General features: G+C 27.9%; 1 protein-coding gene across 4 annotated transcripts; it reads right to left on the bottom strand.

Annotated features, from left to right (window-relative positions):
- Nucleotides 1-333: 333 nt before the first annotated feature.
- LOC101259112 (BTB/POZ domain-containing protein At3g19850) lies at nucleotides 334-7,334 on the bottom strand. 4 transcript variants are annotated; one of them, XR_011212592.1, is made up of 5 exons: nucleotides 7,039-7,241; nucleotides 6,850-6,928; nucleotides 5,861-6,717; nucleotides 3,381-3,861; nucleotides 334-592 (listed from the first exon to the last, which is right to left on the bottom strand). XR_011212592.1 is itself a non-coding variant. In XM_069291709.1 (4 exons), exons 1-4 carry the CDS (start codon nucleotides 7,105-7,107, stop codon nucleotides 3,439-3,441), a joined length of 1,428 nt encoding a protein of 475 aa, XP_069147810.1. In that variant the 5' UTR covers nucleotides 7,108-7,241; the 3' UTR covers nucleotides 3,186-3,438. The 4 variants fall into 4 exon arrangements, 2 of the variants coding, with proteins under 2 accessions (XP_069147810.1, XP_004250695.2); XR_011212591.1 differs by having other exon boundaries at nucleotides 5,861-6,928; nucleotides 7,039-7,334; XM_069291709.1 differs by lacking the exon at nucleotides 334-592 and having other exon boundaries at nucleotides 3,186-3,861.
- Nucleotides 7,335-15,998: the final 8,664 nt, after the last annotated feature.

Here is a 15,998-nt window from a genome sequence, read left to right as displayed (position 1 = left end):
AAATTTGAGAATATACTAAGGTGTCGTTTGGTAGAGTATATTAGAGAAAATAATGCATGCATTAACTTGATGTATTAGTGGTAATTTGTTTGGTACACTTTTTTAACCTATGCAAAATAATACTTGTATAAGTAATACACTCTATTGTGTATTAAAGAGTGTATTACTAATACCATCTATTTCTATGCATTAGTTATGCAATGGGTTCTTGTCACGACCCAAATCCGGGCGCGACTGGCACCCATACTTACCCTCCTATGTGAGCGAACCAACCAATCTAAACCTTAACATTTCAATATAATATCAACATAAAGTAATGCGGAAGACTTAAACTCATTAATAAAATCAATAACTATTATTATCCCCAAAATCTGAAAGTCATCACCACAAGAACATCTACGATCAAATGACTAAACTAAGAGTATTCTAAAAGCTAAAAAATACAGAAGAAGCTAGTCCATGCCGGAAGTTCAAGGCATCAAGACTTGAAGAAGAAGATCCAGTCCAAGCTAGAAGCATTAGCTCACCCTGAATTTCTGGTGTAGTAAGACTGGCTTGAATTACTGTTGAGTCGAAGGCGACGGCACGTTTGCTGCACTCCACAAATAAACAAGAAGAAAACATAAAAGTAGGGGTCAGTACAAAACACGGGTACTGAGTAGATATCATCGGCCAACTCAAAATAGAAAACAGTATATATCAGATAATATCATAAAATCAACTAATATCCTTAGCATGCAACATTTACAATTACCATAACCCTTGGTTACAACACCAAGCACATCAATGAGGACTCACGCCTCCTCATCATACTCATTTGGGAATTAGGTTCATTAGATTTGAATATATTATCATCTTTCAAGACTCATTATCTTTATTCCCCTCGTGTCGGTACGTGACACTCCACTCCTCAATATACTATCCTGGTGTCGGAACGTGACACCCGATCCATATTCTATCCTGGTACCGGAACGTGGCACCCGATCCATATACTATCCTGATGTCGGAACGTGACACTCTGATCTTCATATACTATCCTGGTACCGGAACGTGGCAACCGATCCATATACTATCCTGGTGTCGGAACGTGACACTCCGATCCTCATATACTATCCTGGTAACGGAACGTGGCACCCGATCCATATACTATCCTGGTGTCGGAACGTGACACTCCGATCCTCATATACTATCCTGGTACCGGAACGTGGCACCCGATCCATATACTATCCTGGTGTCGGAACGTGATGCCCGATCCATATATTCTATCCTGGTACCGAAACGTGGCACCCGATCCATATACTCTATCCTGGTACCGGAACGTGGCACCCGATCCCCTAATCTCACCACTTTCGTTCATCAAGCCTTCTTTTATGCCAAGGCATCATCATTAACAAAGTAGATTAGGGTTTCTTTTTAAGATTTGGGATTCAATAGCTTCATCATGCTTATTTATTCACAATTACATAATCACATCATTCATGCAAGCATACAATTAAGCATATAGAAGGTTTACAATACTACTAACACATATCATTCGCTATTAAGAGTTTACTACGAATAGCATGAAAACCATAACCTACCTCCACCGAAGAATTGCGATCAACAAGCTATCTTCTCAAAATCCTTGCTATCCCCTTCGTTTCTCTCTCTCTCTACTCGTTCTCTTTCTTTTTCTGTCTCTCTTTGTCCTTTCTTATTTTTCTTATTCCAACCCTCTTTCTTTTACCCTAATTAGTATATAATTAAGAATAAAAGATGGCAATAATGCCCCACTAATTAACTTAAGGTTACCTCTTTTAACCCCCAAGTAATTAGACTTGTTAACATTAACCCACTAACTTTATAATTAAGGCAAGAATAGTCAAAAATGTCCCTTAAAACGTATCAAGAAATTCGTCCCAGACTGGGATTTCGCAGTCTGTGACGGCCCGTCGCGCCTGCAACGGTCCGTCCTGCTGCCCGTCACAGAGTTCAGAGACTCAATTTCTCTGAAGAGTCTGTGACGGTCCGTCACACCTGTGACGGTCCGTCCTGCCATTCCGTCACGACGTTCAGAGAATCGTTTCCTGTACCAAATTCTCAAGAGTTGAAGTGTTTTGAAACGGTGGATCACGACGGTTCGTCGTGCCTGTGACGGTCCGTCCTGCAGGTCCGTCACAGAGTTCAGAGAGTCGATTTCAGCACCCAAATTTCAGAATTTCTAAGTCTTTTGGGATGAGACACCCTCGACGGTCCGTCGTGCCCATGACGTTCCGTCGTGGGTTCCGTCGTCTCAGCCTGTTTTTCCAGAAGTAAAATCTGCTGCTCAAAACGACTAAACAGGTCGTTACAGTTCTAATGCATGTGTTAAGATTATTAAAGACACAATTGCCCTTAGAAACATTTTTGTATCCTTTCCACTATATTTGTGGAGGCTATTTTTGTAAACAAATATTTTTTTCTAAAAATATTATGCAATGCATCATATTCAACACTTGCATTAGATTAAATAATTACAAACCTACCCTCAAAGCCTTTTTTAAAACATTTCCTAACATTTTCTTTTCTTTTAATTTTCTTTGTTGTCATATGTTTTATTTTCATTTATTTTTCTATATCTTTTAATTTGTTGGTGTTTCAATAGACTTTATGGCCTCTTAAATATATTTTTTCTAAAAAAATAATAATCTAATTTCAACGTAATTTAATTAGAAAAATTACTATTGTGGCGAATGGCGATAAATTTGATAAAAAAAATTCTTTTCCAATTTTTCATAAAAATATTTTGATTCAAATAGTACAACTATTTAATATTATTTTTGAAAAGAAGAAGAGGAGGAGGAGGAGGAGTTAATAATGTTTTAGCAAAGAAAATTGTTGTAAGGAAGTGTAAAAATAAATAAAGTATGAAGGATATTTTTGTAAACATATATTTTTAAATTGCAAGTTTGCTATTTCTAATACATCAAATCAAACAATGTATAAGAAATAATGTTTGCATAACTAATGCAAGCATTACTAATACACCCTATTTTGCATTATTCTTATACACTCTACGAAACGACCCCTAAATATGTTAAATATACCCTTTTAACACATTAAATTTTGAAAAATTGAAAAGGTCATCAGCCTTGGTTGTGATCCCTTTTATGATTTATAAATCATTTTTCAATCAAATACCGTAATATAATTAATACAGTAGAAAATGAAAAAGGAATATTATATGTGAATGATCATATATATTTTGGTTTTCCATCTGGTATTCATTGCTTACATGGTCCCCGATTAAATCTTGATTCGTACCATGAAGTTTTTATGAAGTAAATCTCTTTTTAACAAAGACGACTCCATACTCTAGGCTTGAATCTGAGACCTTTGATTAAGGATAGAAAAATACTTACCACTCCACCGACAAATGTGTTCTATCAACATATGTCCTCTTTTTTCTTTTTCCTGTGTTTAGAAATTTTGACTTCTACAAAGCCTAGGCAGAGCTCTAGTCTGAGTCCCTGTCTTCACCATTTTAGTCATCTGACCTTTCATATCTCTACATACTTTCTCCAACTCCACAACTCTCCATTGCATCTTTTGCAAATTTAGCCTCATATATTCATGTTCCTCTTCTTGTAAACTCTGTTGATCACTAGCAACACTTGAACTGTGATGATCACTCTTGTTTGTCTTGTACAAAACCATTTGGTTATTATTGTCTTCTATTGTTGGAATACTTGAAGAGCATTGAGAAGCAAGTGCCTTGATAGCAATTCTTGGTGAAATTCTTGGATTCTTTGCTAAGTCCTTGCATGCTTCAAGGCTTAGTTTCTCATAGTTGAGACATCTACATAATCTTGATCTTTCCTCTAATGAAAGGACTGGATGAGACTGCAACCAAATTTATACATGTTAGCTGCAACAAACATACCTGGTCCGTTCAAATTTGTTTGTCTGATTTTAACTTGACATGAAGTTTAAGAAGGTCAAGAAAATTTTAAATCTTGTAATTAAACTAAAGAAATGTATAATATACAAAAATATGCTTTAATGTGGTCTTAAACATGTCATGTGAAAAGTTAGAATGAAAGAGATATCAAAAAGGAAAAGAGATTTTAAACGGAATTAAAAGAAAAGTAAGATACATAAATTGAAACAGACGAAGCAATAAATAAGGTGAAATGAAAGTCATAACTCTTTCGGTTCCATTTTTTAAGAGACAGTCTTTTCTTTGAAATCTCTTTTAACTTAACTTTTCGTCTTACTCTGAATTATATTATATTATCGATATTGAAATGTCATGATATATTTAAGATCACAAGTTCTAAAGAATGTTCATGTCACTAGTATATCTTTCTAGCTTAAACTTTGTGTTCAATCAAATACCGTAATATAATTAATAAATAACACCTCAACTATGTTAAGGGTCGAGGAGATTTCCTTGCAAATTAAAAAGGTGTTTTTAGAAAGAATTCAGGACATAAAGGACAGAGAAAAAAAACAAGAAAACACAAATCAATTCAAACTACCTAAAAATAAATAAATAATCTATTCATTTATTTCAAAAATAAATTTTTACTTTTATCTACCATTTTTAAAAAATTCAAAAAAAAATAATTATTTTCCGCCGTTTTATCTTTAATATCAATTATTTATTCTTTAAGTTCTAGTACTATACGTGCAGAATCCAAAATGAACAAATAAAAGGTACGGAAAGAATAGTTAGTTTCTGATACAAATCTTCAAATAACTTAAGCCTGTCCAAGAAAGATGTTACTGTTGAGCAACTAGCCAACTACCACTCAAGTCTAAAGGGTCCCATGTAGATGACTGACTGATTTTCATAAAAGTACTCATGAATTAATGAGGTCACAAGTTTCCATGACAAACTTTAATGACCCTACTATTTCCATTTTAAGTTCAAAATTTTGAAACTCATAGTACTAAATTCAATTACTTTTTTTTGAGTGTTCTCATCAATGCTTTACATACATGTCTTTATGAGTTATTCTGTCATATGATAAAGCATTTCTTCCTTCCACCAAATAAACATAAAAAGAAAAGCAAAAGTATGTTTTGCCTTGTTTTAGATCATGACCAGTTACAAAGCAAAATTGCATTTCACATGGCAATATACAATACTATATAAATTTATAAGTTATGTTGGATGGACTCTTCAAAAATATAACAAAGTATCTATTAAATTTTTCAAAACGTATGTACTTTTAGAAGTTTCGATACGAATGAAATAATATTTTTAAAAGGTTCGAGCAGCATACTTCTATAATTAGCAGCCACTAGTGCATACCTATTATCAAGTGGAGTAAGTGAAGCTTTTTGCACCCCTTGTGAGTTTTCACAAAAAGATTCCACAATGACACATTTTTAACAATAAGGAAAGAGCAAAAAGCTGAAAAGTATTGCCTTGTTGGAAGGACATCTTCTTGTCTTATTCCATATCATTTAGCAATTGTCAATACATTAAAAACTTTTTATCTAACAGGAATGTAAAATTTATGTTGCTCCAACTTCTTCCTCAAAAATCTTATTGGATAAGTATAATTTTCTTCAAAAGTTATGTACTTTGTAGGACTTGACACGAGTATGACAATATTTTTTGAAGAATTCGGACAATATAGTTTGAAGTTATTACTAAGTATAAATTTATTTGTCTTACTTAAGAAAATCTTTAAATCTAGTTTTCTGCAAAAATATGTTTATGATCACAAGAGTAAAAAAACATTTGTATACATTTTATATATCTTTCGTTTGACACCACAAATGTGATTATCAAGTCAAAATCAGATAAATAACTTGAAAAGAAGGGGTGATAAATTATAGTAGCATTTATTAGTTCATGGATATAAGAAGAAAGAAAAGTAATAATGACCTCAAGATAGATATCAATGGCTCTGTAGACTCCATCACAAGAATCCCTTGCATAATCTGGTAGACTCTCAGCAACAGCAAGAAACTTTGATATTTTAAGAGTTTGGTCAGGAGCAATCTCTCTCAAATACTTATCAATTAATCTTGCAACTTTTCTGAATTTTGTTATTGTAACTTTATCATGATAAACAAAAACTCTAACCAATCTCATCACAAGATTCACATCATAAACACCACCAATATTATTGTTGTGACCACAAACAAGGATATCATCTAGTGTTGCTTGATCAAGCACCCCCCCAATCAGTTTCTCCAAACAACCCCTGCATTCTTTGCTAATCCCGAAACCAGATACAATTCTCAGTACCCAAAAAAGATTTCTGCAAGAAAATGTTGTTTTGACTACCCCATGAACTACTGTGTCAGCAAGTCCACTATACTCACTTCTTGAAATCATATTTTGACAATGGGATGATGTTTTTAGGTAATAAAGCAAGAATCTTGTGAGGAGTAAGCTGTTATTCTCACTACCAAAAGCACCTAAAGTCCTTAAAAACTCTTCTATCATCTTTGGGGGTAAAATGGTCATTTCCTCAAACCACCAAGAACATGGCTTTACTTGTTCAGAAGATGAACAAGAGGAAGCTGATGAACATGAAGAACCAAAAAGGGTACCAAGAAGTGAAGTTATAAGCTTTTCAATCAGCCCACAAGAAATTGCATAATCAAAAAAAGTTTCACAGCTTTTTAGGGATTTCAGAATATCATGAAAGGACCAATAACACAATCCTTCAAAAAAAGTCTCAGCTTTATACAAAAGATTGCAACAAGACAACTTTTCTGTCATTTCAAGAAAATCTGCAGAGCAAATGAGAAGGCAAACATTTGAGACAGTGATTTTAATGCTATTGCTGCTACCATTGTTGTAACAGAATCTTGAAATAAGTTCAAACCCTTGTGCCCCACCTGGGAAATCAAGAATCTCAATACCTGAATTCTTAATCTGAGTTTTCTTCTTTTCTTGTTTGATTATCTTCCTTAACTTCCCAGAAAATCTTGAAAGGACTTTCTGCAACAACAAAGAAAGTACTAAAAATTAGTTAATATGGATCAATTGGGAAAAGGGAGGAGTTTAAAGATTGGATTTTTATGAATTTCTTTTTCTTTTTTTTGGGTTACCTGGTGCAGAAAGAATGTTTGTTGACCATTTACATGGATTTGTAGATCACATGGAGCTTGTAGTGGCATGGCTACTTTTGCATTCAATGAAAATCAAGACAAGCTTAAAATGAAAAAGTGCTTTGAAGTTAGTGATTGACAGATACAAATGGCCTCTCACAAGCTTTGGTTACATATGAAAGATATTATATACTACAATCCCCACCCCACCCCACCCCCTTATGTGGATTTAACTATATACACAAACCAAATAGTATTAATATATATATATATATATAAAATATCGAAAAACAAACTAGACACATCAGTAGAGATATAATATGTGTTCAATCTATTATTTTCAAACTTCATTAAGTAAGACGAAATTGGATATGTTGTTGTTAGTATATCTTAATATATTATATCAGGAGTTATAAAAAGATGAAGGTAAATTTAAGTAGAATTTGTGGAGGTAATTAAACAAAATATTGATATAGTTTTCAGTTGATTGACATTATCTTAGATCAAAAGGCAAGGAGGTTGAAAATTAAGGAGATAGGTAGTGTATTATTATTATTGTACTTTTAGTATTATGATTTTGATATCACGTTTGTCCAAATGTCTATTAATGTTCTATTGTTATACTTTAGTTTGTGCATTGTTATTTAGTTATCTCTTTTTTTTATCTTACTTTCTATTTTTTTGAGTTAAAAGTGTATTGGATACCATATCTCTACTACACAAAAATAAAAAATAAAATATTTATTTACTATAGTTTTTTTAAATTTTGATTGTGAAACTGTACTAAATATGTTAATAAATCTTAATATGTTACAGCACATAATTTACTTCTCCTTCTAAATTAATAATCGCATTGTCTATAGCTAGTTATATATTCATCTTTTAGCCGACATAATAGTGAAATAATTTATATACAGATCTCTTTGAATATAGAAACAGATATATTGAAGATTTAAAGTTAATGTCAATTATTTAAGAATAATATAATTTATAAAAATAGTTTATTATTTATATATATATACATATATTCTGGACAAAAAATCTACTGAATTCATGGTATAGTTGGCCTTTAGGTAGAATAAATATGCATGTTTGGGGTGTGGGGCCATGCAAAGCATATATAAATAATAATAATAAAAAGGAAAAAAAGGGGCTATGTGTTGTGATTTTTAGCAACATCACGAGTTCAGTTTTTTGTACTTTATTTATTGCTCCAAATACATAAATTGATTCTACTGTCCCAACAGTTTTTTTTTCTACAATTTTTTGTATGTATATGTATATTTTTAATAGATTAAAATATATTGGGTATTTTTCTCTTGTGTATTATACATGTTTTATGTTTTCATCTATACAATAATACATCACCTCAGATATGATTGACTCTTTTTTTAATTCTTATCCAATGATATTAGAATTGTGGCGCAACCAACTTCGAATAATTTATATAAAAAAAAATTCCATAATAATTTTTACATAGCAAAACTCAAATCTAAAACTATTAATTTGGATTATACAAGGGGTAGGGTTCAAAGGCAATACATCGAATGGAATATAGTTTTTTTCATATTTTCTATATTTCATAATTTGACATTATCATAATTTTTTCAGAGTAAATTTTAGGTTTAGTAAACATTAAATTATATTTATATGTTATAGATTTAGTTTGCATAATTATATTTTAAAGCAAATTTTATGTTCACTATGGAGTATCATTTAATAAATAGAAGGCATACATTCGTTTGTATAAAAGCACAACGATTGTATATATATATCAGTTAGATAATTATATATATGTAACTGTTATGTATATGTGTCCATAATTGTATTTATATATCTACATAAATTTAAATTTGTATACAATTGAATCGAATAAAATATTTGTATATCAAATCTCTCTCATTTTATACAACACAAATTATAAATTGTAATTTATAGGAAAAGATTTGTATTTATATAATTACAAATGTATAGGACGAAAATATATGTGTTTTCTCTCACTTTATACAAACACAAAAATAATTTATACATTTGTATTTGTATAAAGTGAGAGAGACGATGGAGAGTGATGAGCGAGATCAGATAGAGTGGCAAGCGAGATTATCTAGGGACAGAGGCAAATGACTTTTTTTTGCTATGGGTTACAATTAAATATAACTGTGATTATAACATTTAATTTGAATTAATAGTTTGCTATTACAACTTTCCCTTCTTTTGACCACAATTTTTCAAATAGGTTTATGAGAATCTAGAGTTGTCAATATGGGTTGGTCCACTCCATCCGGACTAACTCATATAGGCTTTGAAATTTGACGGGCAAGGTTCGGCTGACCCATTTTTTAGTGTGCTAGAAGATAGTAAGCCTAATACACAAGTACGTGGATTATGGGCTGTGCCGGACTGATCAATTTTTTTGAATGAGTTCTTTTGTAATTTTTTAAATCAAATTATAACTTTAAAATATTATCATAAGTATCAACAAGATAATATTACATCGCATTAGTATTACTACTTGTTAATCATATCCACAAATAAAATTATCTTTATAACCTATACTATCTTAAAAGCATAAACTCTCTAATTTGAATATTAAATTCCTATAATACCCCAAACCTAATCTATCTATATATACTACCTTAAAAGCATAACTTTCTAACTTGAATGTTAAATTACTATAATATCCCCAACTTAAAACAACCAATTTACTATATACTATATATCTAATATATTATATTGATATACACTAATGTATATTAAATGCAGACACCTTTTCACATTTATGGGTAGTGAATTTTTCAAAAGATTATGACTTTTTTGATGAGTTATGATATTTTCAAAGAGTTGTGATTTTTTTGAAGGGTTGTGACTTAGTTGAAAAGACATGATAAACATTTTGTCATACTATCCTTTGTTGTCTATAAATAAAGGGGGGTTTCTCACACTTTTAAACTTTAAATTTTATAAGTTTTCTATTCTTCTACTTAGAACAAGAAAGATTGTGAGGTTATTCGATTATGCAATTACAATATTTTTTGGATAAATTAGATAGATCATTAAAAATTGATGCAAAAAAGAAAATGAAATAACTCAAATTCAAACGAGAAGAGTATTGTGACAATTAATATGCACTCGATTTTATAGCCATAAAATATACTTTTGTAGCAATTCTTCCTTGACAAGAAGTTGAATAATTTTCCGTTGCATAAATTACAAGTTAGTGTTCAGAATCTGAAAAGTCTCGAACTGTTGGAGAAAAAGTATTTGATCAAAAACTCTTTTGATGAATCCAAACTACATTTAATAAATACTCTTTCGTTTTCAATTTATTTATTGTTCTTTCATTTTTATTCAATTTAAAAAGAATTTTCTTTTATTTTGGGGGTTGAGGACGCATCTTTAAGGCCACGAAGTTAAAAAAACATTTTATATATTCTACAAATGATTCTTAAATTAAAAGTCTTCTTTATTTTTTGAAATTTCATATCAAATTAAAATTAGACTAATTATCTGTATCTATCTTCTTTTTTTTGATCTGCACTATCTTAAAAGAATGAACTCATAACTTAAATGTTAAATTATCATAATACTCCAACTTGGAACACTAAATGTAGTATATCTTGTACATTTTATATTGCATTATATTTATTTATGCATATTATATTATATTATACTTGTTATTAGGTTCGCGTTTTGCGTGCTTAGATTATTCTTCTTTAAATTTTTTTAGAATAGAACTTTCTTGTATTTTGATGTATAGTATTTTTATATAAACCTATTTTTAAAAGTATAGAGGTTATTCAATTCTAGTTTACCATTTATTTTATTAAAAGAAAAGGCAAAATTACAAATCGTAACACTATTTTCTCCTAATTTACATAATTTCATTTTACAGATTCATTAATTTGCTTTTGAAATTTTCAATGGTTAGTTTATTTACCATATGTATGCATGGTTACATAATGTCTTTGATTAGAGAGTCAAATAAATTTTTTTCTCAATTTTCTTCTTTGCAAATTTCTTTAGTACTATCGATTACTTTCAAAATATTAAATATTTTTTTGAAATATGTATATAACTAATGTCTTTATCAAGAGCAAATATTCCATAGTCATATGATATACCGATAAGTAATATGTAGTCGTTATGTGTTTTAAAATTAAAATATAATTTTTCAAAATCAAAATTTTATATGTAATATAGTTATGATAATATTTTCAAATTGATGTTGTGCACAAACAAAATATTAAATGGGGAAAAAGTTTAAAAAGGTATTTAGGTGTAAGAGAATAATCATTATTGTATATCATATAATTGTAATTAATTGCTAGTTTTAATTTCATCATTTGACTCTTTTTTTTTTTTACTTATGAGAACAACAAAAAATCATATAAATTTTTAGGCTTGATCTCTTGGAGAAGAAACTATTTATTTGGAGAATGTTATAAATAAATGTATTCTGAAAAAAAAAAGTTATTTATGAATCTACAGTAGTTGGATTTACATAGAGTATATGTGTACTAATAAATATTTGAAACAAAAACTTTATAGAAATATATACTCATAAACATAAACTAATGACTATAAAAAGCATACTAGGATCTGTAAAAAAAAATCGAGCTCACTGATTGCACAACGTCTCCTTGTCTGTGAGCCATTCAACAGAAGGAAACTACTCCAATTTTTGGAGAATGTTATAAATAAATGTATTCTGGAAAAAAGTTATTTATGAATCTACAGTAGTTGGATTTACATAGAGTATATGTGTACTAATAAATATTTGAAACGAAAACTTTATAGAAATATATACTCATAAACATAAACTAATGACTATAAAAAGCATACTAGGATCTGTAAAAAAAATTGAGCTCACTGATTGCACAACGTCTCCTTGTCTGTGAGCCATTCAACAGGAGGAAACTACTCCAATATTTAATTGTGCAAAAGAAAAAGAAGTTGTTCAGAACTAAATATTTAATTGTGCAGAAGAAGAAGAAGTTTAGAATTTTCATTGTTTTAAAATGAGAGGAAACCCCTCTATTTATAAACAACTAAGGATGGTATGAACAAATGTTTATTGTGCATTATCGAAAATGTTACAACTCTTTGAAAAAGTCACAACTTTTTGAAAAGATCACAACCTTTCACAAAAGTCGCAACTCTTCATAAAAGTCTCAATTTTTCATAAAACCCACATCTTTTGACAAAAATCACAATTTTTCATAAAAGTTACATCATTTTATAAAAGGAAAATGTCAATTTTGAAAAGGAAAAAATCATTTTGGCCAGAAAATTTGACCATAATTTTGTCATAATGCATGTTCACACTATAAACTGATGTACATTTTGACAATTATACCGTACTTTGTCAATTTATATTTTTTTTATTAGTTTATTTATTAATTATGCTTTAATAAATGAGAAATTTTTTCAATACATAGTAAATTGACTAATTTTTAAATTTCTCTAACTTCCATACATAAATGGCTTTTAATTTTGTTTTAGAAATGGTAAAAGGCCAATATACATGTTTTTTTCTTCCTTAATTTTCTAATAAAACACTATAAAGAATACATAATTGAAATTAGTACTAAGAATAATTTTTTTAAAAAAAATTTAGAATATAAATTTAAATTGAAATTATAATATAAACTTACTAACACAATTAAACTCAAAATAATTTTAACTCAAATTCATCTTTGTGTAAAGTCTATTATAGATGTGTCGATTTTTTCATAACTATAAAAAAAAATACAAATATGACCAGAAAAGAAAACAATTTTTACTTTTTTCCTTCTCTTTTATTCCATTCTCACTCTTTCTTTTTATTTTTAATCCTTTTCGAAATAAGATATTAAGTAAAAATAAAATATTCAGATAATTATAAGCAAATAAATCCACAAATAAGATATTTAAGACTGAAATTAATCGTTGAAATAGAAAAGTGAAAAAAAGTCACTTGTGAGAAGTATCAAGTATATCTCTATATGAGTTTTTTTTAATAAAAAAAAAATAAAAAATAAATTCTGAAATGCTTTCACTTCCATCAAGCGAAAAAGTTATGTGAACTATTTGTATAACAATAGTTATATGTGAACAACTTTATTTAACAAATGCATATCAAATTTAGATTGTTTAGTTATAATAATGATAACAATAACAATAATAATATCCAACATAATTGCACCATATTTTTATTACGATTAAAAAAATATGTTAGAAATCGACACATCATAAAAATTGTTCTAAATAAATTTATATTTAAATATTATTTAAAATTATTTCAATAACGACATTTAAGAATTCAATACACTTTAGACATGGTGAATTATCAATACGTTATAAAAATTATAAGAATCATATATTTCATATGTATAGATTCTAGTCATATAATTAATAGAAACCTCAGAAAATCATGTACCATTGTTGTAGTTGTGTGCCAATGTATTATGTCTATTTGATAACTTGAACATGATTATTTATATATATGTTAATAATTAATAGAACCTCTAATTAAGTAATTTTATAATTGATATATTTAATAAATTTTATCATATGTTTAAATACTTTTAAAATAATTGATTAAGTTATATCAAATCAATAATTATACATTGAATATGTATTTGTAATCATTTGATTGTTTAAGTTATATACTATTTAACCTTGGTAACTAAAGTTAATTTATTTTTTTATTTTATACTTTTAAAATATGCAGTAACAGAATTTATTGATGATGTACATATGATATTATTGATTATTTAATTAAGAATAGGGACTATCTATTTATAAACATATACAATACATACATATCTACATGATTTTATCTTTATGTATATTTTTATGTTGAGGAATCTTCTTAATTAATATAATTAAAGTAATTAATTTTGTATTCGTGATTAGAAACCGTAAAATAATTTGAATATGTATTTGAACTATAATTGTAAATGCCTTATTATATTTTTTCATATTTAAAACACCTAATTCTCAAATTTATATTCTTATTTTTTTCATATTTAAAACACCTAATTCTCAAATTTATATTCTTATTTTTTTCATAAAAAAAAGTACACATGTTATATTATCAGTCTATTAATCATGGTAGAATTATATAAGGTTATTCATTGATTTAATTTAATGAAAAGTCAATGTTAATTTGAAGATTATACTTAAGTTAACTAAATTATGTACTATCGAGTAGTTAATATAATTTTTAATTGGAGAATAATCAACTATTGTCTATTATTAACATGAATTTTAATTATCTCCTTCAATAGAAATTATACATTAAATGAAAATATTTTTCTATAGATATATATACTAATTATGCTATACTTTATTTACATACATTGGACATATTGTAATTTATGTATCCTACATAAAATACATCTTTTAAAATATTATAATGGATCATTAAGTATTGAGTGATCTTTTATTTATTCATCTTGAAACATCCTCTTAATTAGTATTATATGAGTACTTGAATCTTTTATTCATAGTTAAAATTAGTGAAATAATTTTATCAATTTCTATATATGTTAATTTTTATTTGAAATGATTATAATATAAAAAAGTTAACTTGTTAATATAGTTACAAAAGTCTTTTGTTAATTAGTTATATTTTTATAAATATCTAATTTTCAAAATTACATTATTTTTTCTCTTGAAAAACATCCATTATATAGAAGAATCTATTTAGTTGATTATATTTAAAGAAAAATTTAATTATAATTTTATGAATATATGTTTAATTGCTATGTTTTACTAAATTTGTATTACAAAATAATTAAGTATAACCTTAAGTAGTTAAGATAGTCATTTGTAGTTATTATTAATGAGAAATTTAATTGTCTTCTTCAATAAAGAGATTTATTTTAAGCGAAAAATAATTTTTTAAAGATATGCATTGGTACATTATGTACATAATTGAGTTCGGGAAAGGGGTAGAGGAAGGAGTGTAGGCTATATAGATGTATGCATGTAGAACATAATTTGTATGGTATAGTAATGAAAACAATATTAATGTATAAAAACAAAAATACAAAAATATTTATTTACTAAAGCGTATAATTTTTTTTACCAACTGAACAATGTTTATTTTTAAAAATAAATCGAACAGACTAACACATATAAAAACACTTCTATTTTTCTTGATAGCCAAAAAGTTTGTATTTTCAGTAGTTCAAGGAGTTTGGAATTAGTAAAAAGTTACTTTTGTTTTGGAAGGAAAAATATGATGGGAATAAATGCAAAAAATTGAAATAAGTATATTTTAGTATGTTTGTTTTTTTCTGGCCAAATTTTGATCACATTTTTCTGGTCATTTAGCATTACCCAATTAGAAAATAAATAAATTAAAGAGAATTATTATTTATGGTGGCTCCACGTATGAAAGACTAGGGTTCTCTTTATATATATATATATATATATATATATATATATATATAAAGAGAACCCTAGTCTTTCATACGTGGAGCCACCATAAATAATAATTCTCTTTAATTTATTTATTTTCTAATTGGGTAATGCTAAATATATATATATATATATATATATATATATATATATATATATGTATGTATGTATGTATGTATGTATGCATGCATGTATGTATGTTAAAGGCGGACAATTTTTCACATTGAAGGGTTGTGACATCTGATGAGTTGTGACCTTTTTGAAGGGTTGTGACTTTTATATAGGGTTGCGAGTTTTCCGAAGAATTGTGACTTTTTTGAAAGGTTACAACTTTTTTGAAGAGCTATGACTTTTCCGATTAGTTTTGACCTTTCTGAATGGTTGTAACTTTTCTAAAGAGTTGTGACTTCTTTTTTATAAAGCGCCGCGAGCGATTTTTCATAAACTATCATTTATTGGCTATAAAAAAGAGGGGCTTTTATTTAAACTACATTTAAATAATAATAATTATTATTGTTATTATTATTATTATTAAAACACACAATTTAGTA

This window comes from Solanum lycopersicum, chromosome 11 (assembly GCF_036512215.1).
Source record: "Solanum lycopersicum chromosome 11, SLM_r2.1".
Taxonomy (NCBI): Eukaryota; Viridiplantae; Streptophyta; class Magnoliopsida; order Solanales; family Solanaceae; genus Solanum; species Solanum lycopersicum.
Note: the sequence above shows the minus strand (reverse complement) of the source record. Positions and strands in the feature narration are given on the sequence as shown.

Coding starts and splice junctions, on each gene's coding strand:
- LOC101259112 (XM_004250647.5), bottom strand. CDS start 7,107: ATGCCACTACAAGCTCCATGTGATCTACAAATCCATGTAAATGGTCAA. Junction 6,929..7,038: donor AAACATTCTTTCTGCACCAG/GTAACCCAAAAA, acceptor TTGTTGTTGCAG/AAAGTCCTTTCAAGATTTTC. Junction 3,862..5,860: donor CCATTGATATCTATCTTGAG/GTCATTATTACT, acceptor ATTTGGTTGCAG/TCTCATCCAGTCCTTTCATT.